The sequence below is a fragment of the Littorina saxatilis genome, linkage group LG8 (assembly GCF_037325665.1).
Source record: "Littorina saxatilis isolate snail1 linkage group LG8, US_GU_Lsax_2.0, whole genome shotgun sequence".
NCBI lineage: Eukaryota > Metazoa > Mollusca > Gastropoda > Littorinimorpha > Littorinidae > Littorina > Littorina saxatilis.
In genome coordinates, this window is record NC_090252.1 from 23,367,254 (window position 1) to 23,388,434 (window position 21,181).

Here is a 21,181-nt window from a genome sequence, read left to right on the forward strand (position 1 = left end):
ATAAATTCAGATAAAATAATGCATTCTGGATAGAAAAGACTATTTTGCATTGTATAAATCTTGCTGATTTTTGGTCTTTTTACTTAAAAGTTTTCTTTTCTTTTATATTTGTTTCGTTTTATTCTTGTTTTATATTTTTTAGCTTCACACTAAATAATACGTAACAGTGGGTTTGTCAAAAATGTTTTGGAGTAAAGAATAATAACACGGCATGTAACTAGACAGATACTACCCTTTAGCTTAAGGATGTATGAGAATGTATGATTTGTTTTCAATAACTACAAAATACATTTATGATTAAGCACCAATCGTGTGCGTTACTATGACGACTGACCAAAAATAAGTTCCTCACGTCAGAACAAAATGGCGGTTGTTGGGAGAATTTCGGGGTGACCGCAAGAGTCAAAACTTCTTGGGATATGGGCTATGTACTGTTCTTCTGATGTAGCATGCGATTCTCTCGTAAGTACATACAATTTTTTATTGTTCAGTTAAACTTACATTAATATCTGGTGTCCATTTTGAGTATGAAAACAACATAAACGACGTCCGCAATCGCATAGCTGTCAAGACTCAGAGGTAATGAGAGATTTGGCAAAATGACAGAACTGAATTGTTAGCTTGTTTTAGCTTATGTAAGGAATTCGGGTCATACGTTCGCCATTGTCTTGGATACAGTAGTGATATAAGTGACTTTAGTGTTGGCTGTATCATTTAAAATGGACAATTTTACCCAAAGAAGTTGGGAGAAAGGATTCTAGTTCTATGACTCGTATGAGAAGTGAAACCACATCGGCACAGGAATTGCTTGATGTGTTCCAGATAACATCAGACTAAACCTAGCAGTGTGTTGACATTAGATAATTTGATTATTCCTTTGCGAAGATGACCAACAGTGGTTCCTGCAACGTAAAGAATCCAGATCCAGATCCAGATTGTCATACACATTATGTGATACATGAAATACATGCAAACATGTTTCTCACACAATACATGTAGTGATGTACACATTTGCCAGAAAATATTGTGATACTGATAGTAAAACTCTTTTCTGATGTATATCATTTTATTGAGATAATCATACAGATTTCTCTGCTTGGTGCGCTAGTGGCTAAGAGTAATAGTGCACTGATTTTGAGGCTATGGGGTCTAATCTGATAGCTTTTACCTGGAAATGTAATGGATGTTACCAATACCACTACCAGTCACACTGATTTTAACTTTTCTTGGCATGTAAAATTGTAAATGATGTGGATAATTATGAAATTAAATGGGAGGTGCGGATTCAAAATCACATGGCAGCACATGTGTTTTAGGACTATAACTAGTAAACTACAAAATAAATGGGTTTGAACTGCAGGTTTTGTGCCTCTTGTCATCTTGAAATTGTTTAACTATAGCCTGAAGTTTGTTTTTATAATTATAGCGAGACATTGGTACACTCTATCAGTATTCAAACCAAACAAAAGAAAAAGAAAAAAGAGGGTACTGTTTTTCAGAAAGTATTGAATTTGGAATGGCATAGTGTTAAGAGTGCTTGCCTCTCACGCTGGCAGTCAGGGATCAACCCCTACTCATGGTTTAGCCTGGGAGAAAAAGGCAATGGGACATTGGTCCCCCTCAACCAAATTCCGACGGGACATAGTCAAACAGAAGGGAAGAAGCACCAAAGAGGCCTGGACGCGTTTTGAGCAAAGATGCAAAATAGTGCAGTCTGGTGCCATCTGAGAATTAGCCGCTATATGGTGTTATCTGTGTGTGAGTGTGTGTGTGTGCATGTGTAATCCGACGTAAAGTGTACATTTGGTGGCGCAGTGGTATGTAATCTCAATGCGCGCTTTGACGCACTGACGGGAATTGTGATGGGACATTTTCAGATTGAATGCGCCAATGGCGCAGGGCGCACTAGTAAATGAAACCCTGCCTACTACTCAGGGCGAATACAAATACCTGATTTCTCCGAGCACTCTCCAGTCCACCTGGCTGGAAATGGGTATCTGATCCTATGTAGGGCTTGGGAAGGCAAAGGCAGTGATGGAGAGCAGACATAAAGCTGGTTTTTAGAAAAGATGAGATCTCGCTACGATCAAATACCTTTTATGGAATTGGAAACTAAACAAAAATAACTGCTGTTGAAACTTGAAGTCATCGAAAGTAGGTCACAGTGGATATTTCACTTTTGGCTACAATTATTTCCTGCCTAGAAGTAGAACACAAAAAGTTCAGAAATGTTTTTAGCTATTTTATTTTCAGTATATTTGTGGAGGAACATTCACAGATTTGCAGGCTTTGACTTTGAGAGTTTAATAAAGACTACTGTTCAGCATAACTTTTTTCTCTCACATTCTTGTAGTGTGTGTACAATTCGTCAATTGTTTAAATTTCTTACTAAATCAGGGGTCACACTGATTTGCATTAGAATAAACCAGACACAACAATACCTATTTTGCGTAAATGGTACCAAATAAAAGCATTATTTGCAGTATTGGTGTTAACCAGTAATTACCGGTACTTTACTGGTAAAAATGACAAAATACCGGGGGAAAAAATTGGCTGCCGGTATGACCTACCAGTTGATTTTTAGAACTATCGGGGTTTTTTCGCTGGTAAAAAAACAAAACCAGCACTTTGAGTTGGACTCTTACTGGTTCCAATGACCAGCCTACCGGTTTTTTTTCTGGACAGCTTGCAACATAAAAGTGTGCATACTGGTTTGAAAAAATACTAGCGCCATATACTGTACATTGACACCTGAGGAATGCAATACAGTGTTTATGGAACGTTTTTCAATGAAAGCATTTAACCCCTGCTTCATGTAATAATCCTCTACAAATTGTGCACAGTGAAAGTGAAACCAAGGCCTCTAATGTATGTCATGCTAATTGTTTCCTCTTTTGTCAGAATAAAAAAACTTAAGGAAGTATGCTGGTGATGAAAAATAGCCATTGGGCCTAGTAATTTCAGCCTAGTGATCGTTTTTTACATCCTTACGCTTTGAATTTCCTTGTGATGGATAATTGAATATTGAGAAGTTGTATGGTGTATGATGTCGAGTGTAAGTCACGCAGTGTAACCTTTCTGTCCTTTAAGTGGACTGTGACTGTGTTCTTATTTAAAGTCTATACTGGACGATCAGTAAGACAGTTTGCTGTTTCTTTCATAATTTGCTTTTTTGTTGACTTGATGTCACAGTTTGTGCTTTTATTGTTGACAAGGCTGGTATATTCTTCTCTTAGAAGTGAGAGAGAGACTGACTGGTCTTTATTTAATTCATCAGAGAGAGAGAGAGAGAGTATAATATATTATTATTTATCAATAACAAAAGAAAAGAACAGACGGAGAGGGAAAATTCAACGCTCATACCTGAAAACAGTATTTTTTCTGTTTTACAGAGACCTTCAACAAAGGCTGGATGGATCTGAAATCTGACATCACAAGCAGAGAAGAAAACAACAACTGCTAGAGTCGAAGCAAGGCCCAAACTAGGGTTCAGTAGCTTCCGTGCCAGCTATAGACATTTGAGAACGCCACCAGATTGGAGAGTTTGAAAAAAAAGCATGCGTCATTTAGGCCAACCTTTCTGTTTGGAGTTTTCGTGCATTCAGAAAGTGTGTCCTGCTCTGTGCTGACCTGTCAGTATGCCTACAGCCTCTGCGGCATTAAGGGGTGGCAGCACCTATGCCACCACGTATGGCTCCTCCTACTCCACCTCGTCCACGATTGGTCGAAGCAATTCCGCTACGCGCCGGAGCAGCCTGAGCAATGGCTATGGTACGTCCACCAACGCTACATCGCAGTACCGGACTTCCAGGCCGCTGCCCACGGGTCCAGGGCCCCTGGACAGACATGGCCGAAAGCTGGACGGGTTTTCCGTCACGGGACTGGACACCGCCACGCGCAGAGCTAGAGCGTCTCCGGTCGGCGGGGGTCTGAGCTCGACCCGGTCCGGCCCTCTGAAAGCCGACCACAGCACAGGCTACACTGCATCGACACGGTACAACGGTCTCGACCGCACCTCGGACTATCTCTCCGGCACTTCCACTCTGAACCGGAAGAATTCTACCAGCGGCCTTGACCCTTTGCCCTACCACACCACCACCACCACCACCACAACCACCAGTGGTAATCGGCTTTCAGGTCGGCGCTCATCCAGCCTAGCCAACCTACGGCTAGATGACGAGCCGTCGTCCTCTGTCTACTCCCGAGCGCACCACTATGACAGCGAAGACCGGGTCGGGCAGCGCCCCAGCAGTCGCCGAGGAAGTCGCTACAACGATGACATCCTGGGGACGACCCCACGGGTGGGGAAGACGGTGGGAATGTCGTCGGAGGACAAGAAAGAGTCCGTGGTGGGCGGCCGCTTGCGCTACACCCCGAGCGCTTCGAGGGAGTCGAGCCCTGGAACTAGTAACGGGATCGGAACTGGAAACCGGGGGCGTCAGTTCGGGGAGGCGCGGGACGAGCAATCACGGTCCAAGTGTTCCAGCACCAGCTCCAGCAGCTCCACATCTGTCAATGTGAGTGTCACTTTTAGAGGGTGATGGTTCGAAGTGACAGAGAGAATTAAAAGAGAGAGGACTAAACGGAATTCTGTTTACGGGGAATTAAGATTAAGGCTGTGCCAATTTGTCTTGTTCACAAGCACATAAGAGTTTAGAGGGAAGAAAAAGTGTGTGCTGAAAGCCGAACATCTGTCTCCGAGAAACAAAGCGTTGCTACAGTATACTATAAGGACACAGACATAAATTTAGCGTTTGGTTTAAACAAAATTTTATTCAAATTTCTTCGCATGAAACTAATTCAAAACATACAAACTAGGACACGCATTCAAGCAAATGCTTATATTACGCTTATATTAGCGTTTCCAGCGACATTGAATGTATCACAGGCATGGAAAAACAGAGCTACATGTGTACGTATATGTTGCGCCTGCAATGTTGTCCTTTAAAAAGTAAGCTTAATGCATGAACTGGTGTTGAAACATCAGTGTAAAAGAAGGCAGATTTAGAGGCAGGGATGTTGCTACAAATTCATACCTATAGGACATTAAATGTCCTGAGTTCTTCAGCATCGATAGGACATGTGACCGCTTTCAGAAAATGTAATAGGACATTATGAATTTGCGCCAAACAGCTTATAACACATTCCATGGAATTGTTCCAAAGTCATGCGCCCACACACACACGCACACGCACACACCCACGCGCGCGCGCTGTAGAACACACACATAATATAGTAAATACATCAACGCAGTGTGCGTATAATGTTGTATTTGTTTACTTTCAAAGAAACCACAAAAAAGAAACAAACATGAACAACTTTAGAGCTCTTACTTTGATTACAAACTGCATGATTTGGATAAAAGTTGAAAAACAAAATGATCGGTTTGATCTAATGCTGATCTTTTGCAGGCTTTAGGGTTTTTTTCAGCGGCATAATTCAGTGCTTCGTCTCGTATCGAAAACAAAAGCAGACGACAAATTTAGTCAGTTGGAGTTGTCTCCCGTACTCCTGTAGCATGCACTGATCTAAAAATAATCCACTATTTTTAGATCAGTGTGCTGCACCGAGACGGTTATACCCAAACGGCGCATACCGCAAACGGTTCGGGAATTCCCGACAAAAGAAAAGATCCGCATGCGGCACTGGCAACTTCAGTGTCAGCTGAACACGAGAGCATTCGGTCTTTTAGAAGATTTGTATCTTGAAATGAAAATTAACGAATATCGCGCTGTCCGAAGGAATGGAGTACATATCGGACAATGACCACGCTCAGGCTAAAACGATAGGACATCTGACCGACATGCGGCAATGTGAATCGGACATTTGGGGATTTGCATCGTTATATGTCCGTTGTCCGACGCCTAACGACATCCCTGAGGTGGGATGCCAGAATGCGTTTCTTTTAGAGATGAAGTGTGTCGGTATTAATTTGTTTGTACTGTAGTGACAACTGGTCTCATAGTTAGGGAATAGGTGGATTGCGTGTGATGGATTTGGATACTGTTACCATAAATAACTGTTCAGAATGAAAATGACAACCGTCCAGAGGTATGAATAGAACAATTCTTGTGTCAAATTATTTTACAGTTCATGTGCATCTGGTATATATTTTTAGCTATCTTTTTAGTACAACGAAATGACATCAGTGTCCAATATGGAAAATTGTTGCACAACAACGCGTAATGATTGCGATTTTTAACCCTTTTTACGATAACATCAACGGAACGGTTCGTCAGTCCTCACAGTCCATGTTTGCCGAATGTAAATTGTAATAACGAAGGTTTCATGGGTTTTTGGCTGACCAGGAACACTTTTAACGCTTTTCTGCAAGCAAAGTGAAACGGGAAATTCCAGAAAAACGCTTGAAGTAATCAGTATAGTTTTATTTATTTCATGGCACTCGCACTTTGAGATGTTGTAATTAAAAGAAGACAAATTCTATTGACAGGAATCATGTCAATTAAAGACACAAATGCACTTAAGAGAATGCGTAAAATATTCATTTCGTTTGTTCGTCAATATATTTGATTCATCACTGACTCGGTTTGACAATAGGATTTTGACCAACGAGAATATAAACTGTTGGCTAATGAGCTCATCCAACGGGATTAATTCTTAGTTTGAAATGTACCATCATTGCAGGAAAAGGGTTAATGGCTATAAATAATTTTAAAGCAGAACTGATTTGTATAAAAGGTGTCCAAGTCCTTTGGAGCGTTCTTTGCTCTTTGTACTGAAGACAGCTACAGTGGTGTTCTAGTGAGACAGCCCGAAGTATCACTATCTATCAGTATGGTAAAAATATTTAAATCAAAAGAGATGCCGTCACAGAAAAGATCTGCCATAAGAGCTCAGAATCTGGAAGATTGTCCGCAGATGTGTAACTATAAAACACCAAGGGCTGGAAGATTTCCAGCTCATAAGAGAAAGAAGTCCGACCTTGAAAGATACGTGGATTTTGTGAAATCGGTCACTGTAGATGCAGTGCTAAAAAGAAAATGCGAGAGGTGGTTGAAAAGTGTGAGCAACTCATCATGGTCGCAAGGTTCAGGAAATTCAGTCGAGTGTTGTATGGTGAGTTTTGCGAGCAGAAAATGTGGCTTAATTTAGGCTTCATCAACCAGCGCTCAAGATGTGTTTTCAATGATGAGATAATTAAGACAATGATTAATAAATAAATCGATTAAGACATCTCTTCTTGACCTTCTGCTTAATTCCTCATCTCTTTATTCTTAAAATTTAACAAAATTATAAGTTACTGTATGACTGTAGCGGGAAACAAATTGACATTAGAGTATCAGTTGTACAGTGCTGTTGCTGGGGAAATTATGTGTAGTATGTATTGCACAAACAGTTTGCAATATTTGTAGAGGTCATCCATATATATATACATGTCCTTAAATTCCACCTGTTCTGAATTTAACCCTTTCACTGCCTCAGTAGGACGTCGGCTCATGACGTCCTTTGAAACTTGCTTTAACAGCTGGCAACAAACCGTTCGATAAATAACAGAGAAGAAGAAGAACAACAACAAACAATGTGGGCCGCGATGGCTTGTGGTGTATTGAAGATTTATTACATCAAGGGCACATTTGAAATTTTCAAATTCAAGTAATTAGAGGTAATGCTTTGTAGACAAATATGTACTGGCAGCAAACAGGTTAAAGAAGGAATTTGTTGGTAAACTGATGTGAGTTTAATTGTTGATTTTGTGTGTGTGGCACAGGGCAAGTCTTTTCACAGGGACGGTGGAAAGGTGGGCCTTCGTAACCTTGGCAACACGGTGAGTTTCTGACATTCGCCCCGGGTCTGTCCTCTGTGCTTTGTCTGTCTCTCAGGCTGTCTCTGTCCTCTCTGTTTCTGTGTCTTCGGCTTGTCTTACCCGCATGCATTCACAATCACATTGATTTATGTACCTGAATCTACAGTGGAATCCCCTTTCAACCTCCACAAATCTGAGAAAATCGGGTCTTAAAAAGGAGGGAGTCTAACACTTTCTACCTCACCTATGTTGACCAAGGTTTTTTTTTTTAGCCGAGACCAGCTGTGCAGCAGCAGGTCACTTAGAATTGTAGTAACTGTGTAGCAACTGTGTATCAACACACTGGAATGCAGGCGTTAGATGTACGTAACAGGAAGCGACTGAAGCCAACAGTCTGAGCTGACAGATAGAGCCATATGAGTGGGTACGGATATATCCGTACCTGGGAGACAATATATATGAAGTCTTATATCGCGCGCGTATCTCCAGACTCGGACTCAAGGTGAAGGGATCTATTTATGCCGTGTGAGATGGAATTTTTTACTCAATACATCACGCATTCACATCGACCAGCAGATCGCAGCCATTTCGGCGCATATCCTACTTTTCACGGCCTATTATTCCAAGTAACACGGGTATTTTGGTGGACATTTTTTATCTATGCCTATACAATTTTGCCAGGAAAGACCCTTTTGTCAATCGTGGGATCTTTAACGTGCACACCCCAATGAGTTGAAAGGGGGTTCATTTACGAAGGCTATAAACAGAAAGTCTAAGAAAAGGTAGGGAGTCTTTAAATTGAGGGCTGTATGTAGAAATTCTAGCATTGTTCTCGGTCATTGACACAATACTTTTTAGATCCGACACATGGGTGTGATCCTTGGCCAGTTGACTGTCCGATAGTTTTGACACGTAGGATTAGTTTTGTGGGAAAATTGATTTGTCAGAAGACTCGTAATTCCTACGTGTCAAAACTATCGGACAGTCAATTGGCCAAGGATCACCCCCATGTGTCAGATCTAAAAAATATGTGTCAATCACTCAATGACAATCAATTTTCCCACAAAACAGACAACTCGATCCGGACATTTTGACATGCAGTACTGGAAACCCCCCCCCCCCCCCCCCCCACACCAATTCAATAATTGTTCTGTTCATAACCTCTGTAAGTTTTTTAAGATCTGATTTTCTCAGATTCTTGTTGGTCTTAAAACTCATGGGGGATTCCACTGGATACATATTTTCAGTACAGGTCCAACTGACCTTTTGTCCTATGAGGCTGGGAACAACACTGAGTAGTTGTATTACATATGACTACATATGACTATACTTGCAGCATACATTGAATTTAGGAACCGGCACGGCTGGCCTAGTGGTAAGGCGTCCGCCCCGTGATCGGGAGGTCGTGGGTTCGAACCCCGGCCGGTTCATACCTAAGACTTTAAAATTGGCAATCTAGTGGCTGCTCCGCCTGGCGTCTGGCATTATGGGGTTAGTGCTAGGACTGGTTGGTCCGGTGTCAGAATAATGTGACTGGATGAGACATGAAGCCTGTGCTGCGACTTCTGTCTTGTGTGTGGCGCACGTTAAATGTCAAAGCAGCACCACCCTGATATGGCCCTTCGTGGTCGGCTGGGCGTTAAGCAAACAAACAAACAAAACAAACAAATTGAATTTAGGTTGTTGCAAATCTAATTGTCAAACCTACTTTGTCTGAACAGCATTCCCCATTTATTGTAGAAAAAAAAAAAACGAAAAAAACACACACACTCAAACACAAACACAAAATTTGGTGTAAAACTGTAATGATCCAAATGTATCTCTTTGATTATGAGCCTGAGGGTAGACCGCTAAGGGCCGAAACCAATCGAGATTTACACATGTATGCCAACTTTTTCCTGCAGCGCTTGCAGTTGCTGTTTTTGAACAAAACCCACTCATGATGCACTTTCTGTAATTTATTGATCCTTTACAAGCAGGAGGTTGCGTACGTACTGTGTTTGATGGAGAAAGAAAGGGAGGGGGCATGATACCTTTGGGAGTTCAGAGCTGGAATGTCATTTCACAAATTAAGTGACGGAGAGAGCAGTGAAGTTGCACGTGTAGAACTCCAGTGGGGTTTAAAAAAAATATGAGTGCACAAATTGTTGTCAGGTAATTTGCAAATGCATGCTGCTATGTAAGGTACTCATTTTAGAGGGCGGTTGTGTGTGTGTGTGTGTGTGTGTGTGTGTGTGTGTGTGTTTTTGAGAGAGAAAGGGATAGAGGAACAAATGTTAAAAGAGCTCAGAGCGGGGTAAAATCTGTCTTGCACGTAAAAAATACCACTTGTGCAAAAAACACAAAACTGTGCGTGGTAGTTTCAGCCCACAGACGCAGAAGAAGAAAAAACAAGTCGCGTAAGGCGAAAATACAACATTTAGTCAAGTAGCTGTCGAACTCCCAGAATGAAACTGAACGCAATGCCATTTTTCAGCAAGACCGTATACTCGTAGCATCGTCAGTCCACGGCTCATGGCAAAGGCAGTGAAATTGACAAGAAGAGCGGGGTAGTAGTTGCGCTAAGAAGGATAGCACGCTTTTCTGTACCTCTCTTTGTTTTAACTTTCTGAGCGTGTTTTTAATCCAAACATATCATATCTATATGTTTTTGGAATCAGGAACCGACAAGGAATAAGATGAAAGTGTTTTTAAATTGATTTCGACAATTTAATTTTGATAATAATTTTTATATATTTAATTTTCAGAGCTTGTTTTTAATCCAAATATAACATATTTATATGTTTTTGGAATCAGCAAATGATGGAGAATAAGATGAACGTAAATTTGGATCGTTTTATAAATTTTTATTTTTTTTTACAATTTTCAGATTTTTAATGACCAAAGTCATTAATTAATTTTTAAGCCACCAAGCTGAAATGCAATACCGAAGTCCGGGCTTCGTCGAAGATTACTTGACCAAAATTTCAACCAATTTGGTTGAAAAATGAGAGCGTGACAGTGCCGCCTCAACTTTCACGAAAAGCCGGATATGACGTCATAAAAGACATTTATCAAAAAAATGAAAAAAACGTCTGGGGATTTCATACCCAGGAACTCTCATGTCAAATTTCATAAAGATCGGTCCAGTAGTTTAGTCTGAATCGCTCTACACACACACACAGACACACACACACACGCACATACACCACGACCCTCGTCTCGATTCCCCCCTCGATGTTAAAACATTTAGTCATAACTTGACTAAATGTAAAAAAGAGCTCAGAAGGAGTGTTAGTACAGTAAGGCCACACAATTGTTTTTTAACATAGTTTAGCTGCAGCTTGCAAAAATTAGATGAAATGACAAAGTATCCGAAAATAAAGCGACGTATCCATGCACGCTGTGTGCTCTCTGTCATTTTTCTCAAGTTTACCAGCAACTTGCCCAATTTAGATGAAATGTCCTGTCATTTGACAAGACAAACAGCAGCAGGAGGCTATTTAATTGGCCCGGGTCTTTAACAGTGGGGTTCTAGTGACGTTCTGTAATTCTCTTTTTTGTAGCTGATGGGAATGATCGAGTCGAAACTGGTCTGCATCATTGAATTAATTTTTATTTAATCATTATATTTATCTACGTTTCGACGGGCGCAGTGGCGAGGTGGTAAGATGTCGGCCTCTTAATCGGAAGGTCGTGAGTTCGAATCCCGGCCGCGGCCGCCTAGTGGGTTAAGGGTAGAAATTTGTCCCATCTCCCAGGTCAACTTATGTGCAGACCTGCTAGTGCCTTATCCCCCTTCGTGTGCACACGCAAGCACAAGTACAAGTGCGCACGAAAAAGATACTGTAATCCATGTCAGAGTTTGATGGGTTATAGAAACAAGAAAATACCCAGCATGCTTCCCCCGAAATCGGCGTATGCTGCCTGATTGGCGGGGTAAAAACGGTCATACACGTAAAAACCCACTCATGCAAAATCATCAGCGAACGTGGGAGTTTCAGCCCATGAACGTTGAAGAAGAAAAAGAAGAGATCTACGTTGTATTGTGTACATTTTTACTGTTATTGAATTCCTTGTTTTGGTGTGTGTGTGCAGTGTTTCATGAACTCGGTGCTGCAATGCCTGAGCAACACCAAGCCCTTGCTGGAGTGGCTGCTGAGCGACGGCTACCTCCTCGACATCAACACCACCACCAGCGGCATGAAGGGCGCACTCATCAAAGGTCCGTCACATTCAACGTATTTAAAGATGATGATAGATCTCAGTTTGAAGGGAACAAGATTTAGTTAAAACCGCCCTTCATTGAGCCCAAAGTCGTCATTGCCAAAACTTGCAAATTCTTGATACAGTAAAACCTGAGTCTAGCGGACCCTTGTTGTAACGGCCACCTGCTACATACGGACAGTTTAGCATGGCACGAACACGATTTCAACAATAACTAACCTTTAACGGGCGGACACCTGCCACTTACGGACGCGGACACGATTTTTCGGACCGTAGGAAGTGTAAACACTGTCACAAACGGACACAACGTACATAAAAACGCAACTTCGAAAACTCGACTGTTATGCAGTCAGTGCTCGGCAGCCGTAGCCGTAGCACAAATGGTTGTTGATTGGTTGTCCTGTCCCTTTTCTGACCAATCAGTGGCTTGTTTAGATGGAGACCCACTTTCGCTCACTCACTTTCGCTTTTCCGCATTATGGATACAGTCACAACCAAAAGCAACAGCAGACTACTGTGTTTGAAAATGTAATCTCCAGCAGGAAAAAGAAAAGCGTTGACTTTAGAGCAGCGTGTCGCTGCCTTGAAAAAACTAGATAGCGGCCAATCATGCCAAGATGTGGCGAAGGAGATGGGTGGTAAAACACAGATCGCGAGGATCAAATCGGAAAAAGAAGACGTGATGAAGGAGTGGGAGTCATGTGCGCGAATCGACCAAAAACTGTGAAACGTCGGAAAACGCAATATGAAGACCTGAACAACGTGGTATGGGAGATGTACAGTGTTTGGTCGAGACACACTGCGGAATTTCCCGTTGAATGACTGATGAAGAGTCAGCTATTTTTAGCTTTGTGACGTCCGACTTGCGTAAGTTTGAATGCACAGTGTGTGTAGGGAACGGGGTAGGTGGGGGGGGGGGGGGGGGGGGGGGGTGGGGGGGGGGGGGAATGTTGTTGTTGTTGTTTGCTACATGTATCATTTGTTTACTCACATTTTCAGTGAGTCTCATGTTCAATCCAATAAATACATACTACAGGACTGACAAAAAGTGTCTTGTTCATTTTACGTGCTCTTTGTAAAATATTGCCCCGGCCCCTCCACCTGTGAAGAAGGGACACCTGTCTAATAGGGACACTATTACCATTCCCCAAGGGTGTCCGTTAGAGACAGGTTTTACTGTAACAAAAATTGAATGCCAAAGATTCATGCAGCCAGCTTCGTGAAGTAGACTTTGCGAAGTCGACTTTGCACAATTAATGAGAGTCGTAAGGCACAGTTTTCTTCTTGTGTTAACGGTTCAGCTCATCGTCTCAAATCTGACCAGGGTTTTACAATGGGTAAAACTATCCCTCCACTTGGTCACACACCAAAAATCAACAGTACTGTTGCTCTCTTTACAAAGTGGCAATATTTCCATGCGTTAATTTATTGACAGACAGTATTGGCTTTTAATGTGGTAGACAGGAAAATAATGAAGATGTTAATATTGGTGAGAGAAGTTATAATGATGTATGTTATTGGTGAGAGAAGTAATAAGGATGTATGTTATCGGTGAGAGAAGTAATAATGATGTATGTTATTGGTGAGAGAAGTAATAAGGATGTATGTTATTGGTGAGAGAAGTTATAATGATGTAGGTTATTGGTGAGAGAAGTAATAAGGATGTATGTTATCGGTGAGAGAAGTAATCATGATGTTTGCTTGCAGCCTTTGCCAACATGACGAAATCCCTGTGGAAAGAGTCGGCCTCGGAATCTTACGTCTCTCCCAATGCCTTCAAGACGCAGATCCAGAAGTTTGCTTCCCGCTTCATGGGCTATGCGTGGGTGTTTGTTTTACCTAAAAGTGTTGTGGCTGGTAGAGTGCACTAGGAATTTGAAACAGAAACTGAAAACAGTCGTAGCATTTCTTTTATGCTGCTTGACAGCTCTGTGTCTGTGTCTGTGAGTGTCTGTGTCTGTGAGTGTGTGTCTGTGTGTGTGTTTGTGTGTGTGTCCGCATGCATGCATGTGTGTGTATGTGTGTGTCTGCATGTGTGTGTGTGTGTGTGTGTGTGTTTGCATGCCTGCATGCATACATGCATGTGTGTGGATGTGAATGTGTCTTGAAAGGGCGGCCCGGTCTTACAAAAGTTGGAGGGGGGGGCGGGGGAGTCGGAAGATTCCACTGTAGGAATTTCATGGGTTCATTTTGTGTGTACAGGCAACAGGACGCCCAGGAGTTCTTGCGCTACCTGCTGGAGGGTATCCACGAGGACGTCAACCGCGTCACGCAGAAACCCAAACCCGTCATTCTGGATGACAACCGGCTGGACAGCAAGCAGTGAGTCATCAATCGTATTTTCTGTGTGCATGCTGTTGACAGTTTGGCAAAATAAAACGTAATACAGTACTGAAGTAATAAAGTACATCTTGAATCACGGGGAGTGGTGAAATGCAGGTAAATTTACAGATAATGTGAACAGAGAATCTGAGAAACAAGGGTCTTGAGGGGGAGCTGAAATCCCACCACTGTGCAGTGGGGTACATACTTGCATGGTGGAAGTAATATGGTATTCTGGGTTAGTTTTTCATGTGCAATTAATGATGCACAGATTTGAAGAGTGTACTTCTCAGGTATGCACAAGGAACACAGATCATACAAATCTGACTTTCGGGTCTCTGACCTACATGATTTTAAGCCAAACAGTTATTGGAAAGGGAAAGATAAGAGAAGATGAGAGAGAGACAGAGAGAGAGAGAGAGACAGAGAGAGAGAGACAGAGACAGAGACAGAGAGAGAGAGAGAGAGAGAGAGAGATTAGGGGGAGATTAACAGATTTGTACATGTTGTGAAATTTCTTTTGCTTCAGTGATCGAGACAAGGCCAAAGAGTACTGGAATGCCTACCTCACTCGAGACAATAGTCACATCCTTGGTAAGTTGTGTCTCTTGTGGGTCAACTAATTAGCAGATCCGATCATTAGCTGCTGTAAGAGTTCGGTGTCAGCTTGAAAACGAGGCAGGATACTTTGTCTGAGAATTAATTTAATTGGGGTAAATCCTGCTGTGCAGAATTGTTTGAAAACAAAATATCTACGGTTGATTTTATGGCTGTTGAAATGTTCATCAGAAAAAGTACTATCTTCAGCAGAAGAATTGTTTGCCACCAGAAGAGTGTAATATGATTCGTTATGTCTTTTGCCTTTTGCTGTTAGATTCATTCATTTCAAGGACTGGGTGGCCGAGTGGTAACGCACTTGCGCTCGGAAGCAAGAGGTTGCGAGTTCGACCCTGGGTCAGGGCGTTAGCAATTTTCTTCCCCCTTTCCTAACCTAGGTGGTGGGTTCAAGTGCTAGTCTTTCGGATGAGACGAAAAACCGAGGTCCCTTCGTGTACACTACATTGGGGTGTGCACGTTAAAGATCCCACGATTGACAAAAGGGTCTTTCCTGGCAAAATTGTATAGGCATAGATAAAAAAAATGTCCACCAAAATACCCGTGTGACTTGGAATAATAGGCCGTGAAAAGTAGGATATGCGCCGAAATGGCTGCGATCTGCTGGTCGATGTGAATGCGTGATGTATTGTGTAAAAAATTCCATCTCACACGGCATAAATAGATCCCTGCGCCTTGCATGAGTCCGAGTCTGGAGATACGCGCGCGATATAAGACTTCATATAACATAACATAACATTTGATGTTATTCTCCGATTTTGTTCTGATGAGTATGAGCACAGTTACCTCCCTTATATTAGCCTCAGCCACTGATCTAAAAATAATGGATAGCGCTAGCGCGTCCCTTCTTATTGGCTATCATAACGTTGACTCTAACGGATCCGCCATCTTGGGACACCGTTCGACACCGCGAGGGGAAACTGCTGTCAACTCTCGAAACTACGATTATTTCCCTTTGATCATGTTTGTTAGTGTTATGTTATATGATGTTATATGAAGTCTTATATTGCGCGCATATCTCCAGACTCGGACTCAAGGCGCAGGGATCTATTTATACCGTGTGAGATGGAATTTTTTTACACAATACGTCACGCATTCACATCGGCCAGCAGATCGCAGCCATTTCGGCGCATATCCTACTTTTCACGGCCTATTATTCCATTAGTCACACGGGTATTTTGGTGGACATTTTTTATATATATATATGCCTGTACAATTTTGCCAGGAAAGACCCTTTTGTCAATCGTGGGATCTTTAACGTGCACACCCCAATGTGGTGTACACGAAGGGACCTCGGTTTTTCGTCTCATCCGAAAGACTAGCACTTGAACCCACCACCTAGGTTAGGAAAGGGGGGAGAAAATTGCTAACGCCCTGACCCAGGGTCGAACTCGCTTCCGAGCGCAAGTGCGATACCACTCGGCCACCCGGGGGGGGGGGGGGGGTATGGTAAAATGGCGGCACTCTGGTTACACTGTTTCACTGGTAGTGTGCGCAGTCCATTATTTTTGGATCAGTGGTCTCAGCACAAGTTATTTCTCTAAAATTGCAACTAAAAAGAAAGGTCTGTTTCAGCATTTGTTGTTCACAAGCTCTCCATGTGATCAGAATGTTGTGTGTTTTTATTGTTGTTCTTTTGTTATATGTTTTGGAGGGCAGCGATAATTTGTCAGTGCCGACATGAGGCTAAAGCAACGTTCATGTTCATTTGCAGATATTTTTGTGGGTCAACTCAAGAGTGAACTCAAGTTTGCGGAGTGCGGACATCGCTCAGTCACCTTTGACCCCTTCTGGGATTTGTCACTACCAATTCCTAGCCGGGTGAGAGAACTCATGATGATCTATTACACATTTGAGAATGAGCGCTGCGCAAAGTGGGGAAAAGGACCGGTTGTGGTCACCTGACCAGACCTATTTTATGCTGCCAACCCTTTTACTGTTTTTCTTCAAATGTCAGGAAATATGAGCCAGAAATGTTAGCCTCCTGATTGTGTTTGCACAGTCAGCATATCCACCTCGTCACAGAATTTTGGCTTTACTCATTTTAGACAGCCGTTCAACAGGAGGCCAAAACAGATTATTTTATTATGAAATAGTTTTTGAGTCACTTGAGAAAAAGTGACTCTATGTAATCGGTCAGTGTTAGTCTGTCCGGCCGGCCGTCCGGCCGGCCGTCCGTAGACACCACCTTAACGTTGGACTTTTCTCGGAAACTATCAAAGCGATCGGGCTCATATTTTGTTTAGTCGTGACCTCCAATGACCTCTACACTTTAACGATGGTTTCGTTGACCTTTGACCTTTTTCAAGGTCACAGGTCAGCGTCAAAGGAAAAATTAGACATTTTATATCTTTGACAAAGTTCATCGGATGTGATTGAAACTTTGTAGGATTATTCTTTACATCAAAGTATTTACATCTGTAGCCTTTTACGAACGTTATCAGAAAAACAAGGGAGATAACTAGCCTTTTCTGTTCGGCAACACACAACTTAACGTTGGGCTTTTCTCGGAAACTATAAAAGTGACCGGGCTCAAATTTTATGTGAACGTGACTCATTGTGTTGTGAATAGCAATTTCTTCCTGTCCATCTGATGCCTCATATAATATTCAGAACTGCGAAAGTGACTCGATCGAGCGTTTGCTCTTCTTGTTATATTTGTACCTGGTATGAATAGAAAGACAATAGAATGTTATATCATGTATTGTCCATCATCTTTTAGAGAATATCTCTCATTGAGGGAATGATTTACTTAGTCTAAAACACAAATTAACATCTAAAACACCAAGAATAGAGTTGCGCCAGCATTCCAGGACGGTGACAAAATGTCACAGACTGCATTCTATTAATTTGAGCATGAATGCTTTATTATCGATTAGACTATCTGCATCAAAACTTGCCTTCAGTTATCTTGTCCTTGATACCCCCTTCTAATGTGACTTGTGGCCATGTTGTTTCAGAGTCGGTCGTCAGAGTTGAGTCTGGACGACTGTCTGCGTCTCTTCATGAAGGAAGAGGAGCTGGAGGCTGAAGAAAGACCAGTAAGGGACTTTACAAATGTTTGCTCAGGGCTCCTCACGGACGCCTCACCTTCAGGGTCCAGGGACTCCCACTTTGAATTTTTAGAGGGTCCAGGGACCCCCACTTTGAATTTTTAGAGGGTCCAGGGACCCCCTCAGTGGAGTTTTAGCGGGTCCAAAACTCGAAGGGCCCCAAAGCCCCCAGGGTACAGCTAACCCTTTGTGATGACGAGTAGTGTAATCTGATGATTCTTTTTTTTTTTTAGTCGGAATATTTCCGACATTTCAACAACAACACACAGACACACACGTACGCAAGCATGGTACTGGTGCTTGCACTTAGCTGACGACTACAGTCCGAAAATGTTACCTTCGGTACGCACGAGAACGTAATTTAGTGCGTCCCGGGACCCCCTCAATAGATCCTAGTACATGTTTTGGGCTTGTAGCGCGTACAGGACGCAGGGATGCACACTTTGGGGAGCTTTGTTGCTTTGTCTTGATGACGGATTATATCTTGTAGGCTTTTTATTGCAAGTGCGGGAGAAGTCATCTTGGCATTTGATTTGGGGGGGGGGGGGGGGGGGGGGGGTGTATAGGAAACTACTGGTTAAGCTCGTTCTAAGATCCCTCATCAGACGAGGGCTGGATGTAGAAAAGCTCTTTTGTATGCTTACTCCATTACCTCTGAAAATAACTCGCATGTATCTTATTTTATTTTATCTAACTTCCTCATCACGAAAAACAGCAGCTTAATATTTTGTAGCAATAAATAGCAATTATGAAACCTTTTCTCAGGGGTGGGATGGCTGCAGAGAATGAGGGAGAAATATAGGTAACATATATTTAGCTTTAGCTGGCCTGCACTGCTCTCCGTAAAGGTTAATATTGTGTGAGTGGGTTTGTGTGTGGGTGGGTACCTTTGGCTGTCTGTTTCGTCGAACATTTCAGGCAAGAGGTACTGTTTTGATAAGAATATTTTGCAATTGTGCATGTGTTGTTTCAGATGTGTACCAAGTGCAAGGTGCGCCGGTCCTGCACCAAGAGTTTCTCCATACACCGCTTTCCGCAGATTCTTGTCTTCCGTATCCTTTATCATCAATTTGTGTGTGTGTTTATATGTCTGTGTGTCTGTCTGCCTGGCTGTCTGTTGGTTGATTGACCTGTCGGTGTGTGTGTGCATCTGTCTGTGTATTCATGTCTGTCTGACTCAGAGAGCAAGAGAGAGGGAGAGAGAATTTGTGTCCGTGTGTGTGTGTGTTGAGTGTGAGTACGCGCTTCTGTGGGAGAATATGTTTGTATGTACCAGTGAGAAAGAGGGGGGAGAGAGAATTTGTGTCCGTCTGTGAGTTTGTGTTTGTGTGTATGTGTTAGCACCTGTCTGTGAATATTTCTGTATGTAATCAGAGAGAAAGAGAGAGGGAGAGTTTATTTGTGTCTGTCTGTGTGTGCGTGTGTATGCATATGTGGGTATGCCAGACCTGTTTACGCTTACTATTTTGGAGTAATTTATTACTATTTTTTTGAATTTTTGGGAGAAAATACTCCATTTGAGTTCACACTACAATTTTCTAAGGTGCTTCAAATTAGGTTTTTGTGGATAATGTTGGCGTTCGTAACCATGACTGGGTTACTATTTTGGTCATCAGATTACTATTTTTTGACTTGACCTTTACTCTTTTCAAGTTTTGGGGGTCAACGGGTCTGGTATGCATGCAGCTGCCGTCTTATGGTTTGTTTGTTTGTTTGTTTGTTTGTTTGTTTGTTTGTTTTGTTTGTTTGTTTGTTTGTTTGCTTAACGCCCAGCCGACCACGAAGGGCCATATCAGGGCGGTGCTGCTTTGACATATAACGTGCGCCACACACAAGACAGAAGTCGCAGCACAGGCTTCATGTCTCACCCAGTCACATTATTCTGACACCGGACCAACCAGTCCTAGCACTAACCCCATAATGCCAGACGCCAGGCGGAGCAGCCACTAGATTGCCAATTTTAAAGTCTTAGGTATGACCCGGCCGGGGTTCAAACCCACGACCTCCCGATCACGGGGCGGACGCCTTACCTCTAGGCCAACCGTGCCGGTCCGTCTTATGGGCTTGTATGCTTGCTTCCTTGGATATGGAATCACCGTCTTTGTTTTTGATGAGATTTCACCTTGACTGTATTGTTCAGATCTAAAACGCTTTAGTCAGGAGAGGTACGGTCGAAAGTTGAGCACCCTGGTGGATTTCCCAGTGAAAGGTAAGTGCACAAGTTTGAACATTAATTGTCATCAGATGGAAGCGTGGCCCAGTGGTTAGGACGTCTGCTTTCTGTGTAGAAGGTTCAGGTTTGAATCCCAGCTAAGCCTGGTTTGTTAGAGGGTGGAGATTTTTCCGATCACGCAGGTCAGCTTATGTGCAGACCTGTTAGTGCCTACTTATCCCCCTTAGTTTGTAGGCAGAAGACTAAGTTATACGCACATTAAAGATCCTGAAATCCATGTCGGGTATAGAACACCCATCATGTATGTATCCCCCAGAATCGGAAGTATGAGTGCCTAAATGGCAGGGAAAAGATGGCTATACGCGTGAAAGCTTTTTCTTGACTACGAGTGTAGGTGGAAGTAGCAGCCCATGGACACAGAAGAAGAAGAAGAAAAAGTACATTGTGTTCATATGACTGAATTTATTTTCAAATCCTTATGCACTGTCCTTGTTTTCTTGGGGGAGGGAGTTTTGTTTGTTTTCTTGTTTTAAAGTATTATTTAAAATCTGTATAGTATTTTCAATGACTGAAAATACATGGCATTATCTTGTGATTGAATACACAATACACAAATACCCGTGTAGGCTTGAGGTTTGCTGGCCGATGTGAATGCGTGATACATTGTGTAAAAAATTCCATCTCACACGGCATAAATAAATCCCTGCGCCTTGAATCCGTGGTTGAGATATGTGCGCGGTATAAATTGCATAAAATAAATAAATAAAATAAAATACACAGTTGGTTACGGTTTGCTCTCTGGTAGAAAAACAAAAACAACCAGAATGACATTTTCTTGCTAATCTTTTGTTTTTCCTTTCAAATAATTCAATCTTTCACTCCTTATTTCTGTACTTCCTAATATTTTCTTCTTTCTACTGTCTTTATGTTTTTCTTGTCTTCGTCTTTATTTCTGTCCTTTCTTCTTTCTTGTCTTTCTTTCTTTCAATCTTTCATTCTTCCTTCCTGTCATTCTTTCTTTCTTCCTTCCTTCATCATTCTCCTATT

General features: G+C 42.3%; 1 protein-coding gene across 2 annotated transcripts in view; it reads left to right on the plus strand.

The window, feature by feature from the left end:
- Nucleotides 1-352: 352 nt before the first annotated feature.
- Nucleotides 353-21,181, plus strand: part of LOC138973078 (ubiquitin carboxyl-terminal hydrolase 2-like) — a 32,704-nt gene continuing 11,875 nt past the window's right edge. For both annotated transcript variants that reach the window (XR_011457880.1, XM_070345735.1), the window contains exons 1-11: nucleotides 353-462; nucleotides 3,393-4,517; nucleotides 7,730-7,786; nucleotides 11,843-11,969; nucleotides 13,679-13,793; nucleotides 14,174-14,293; nucleotides 14,823-14,887; nucleotides 16,623-16,729; nucleotides 17,869-17,949; nucleotides 18,935-19,013; nucleotides 20,102-20,170. Coding sequence is in view for 1 of the 2 variants with exons in the window: in XM_070345735.1 (XP_070201836.1) it covers nucleotides 3,639-4,517; nucleotides 7,730-7,786; nucleotides 11,843-11,969; nucleotides 13,679-13,793; nucleotides 14,174-14,293; nucleotides 14,823-14,887; nucleotides 16,623-16,729; nucleotides 17,869-17,949; nucleotides 18,935-19,013; nucleotides 20,102-20,170 (1,699 nt within the window). In the remaining variant the exon portion in view is untranslated. The remainder of the gene's footprint in view (nucleotides 463-3,392; nucleotides 4,518-7,729; nucleotides 7,787-11,842; nucleotides 11,970-13,678; nucleotides 13,794-14,173; nucleotides 14,294-14,822; nucleotides 14,888-16,622; nucleotides 16,730-17,868; nucleotides 17,950-18,934; nucleotides 19,014-20,101; nucleotides 20,171-21,181) is intronic.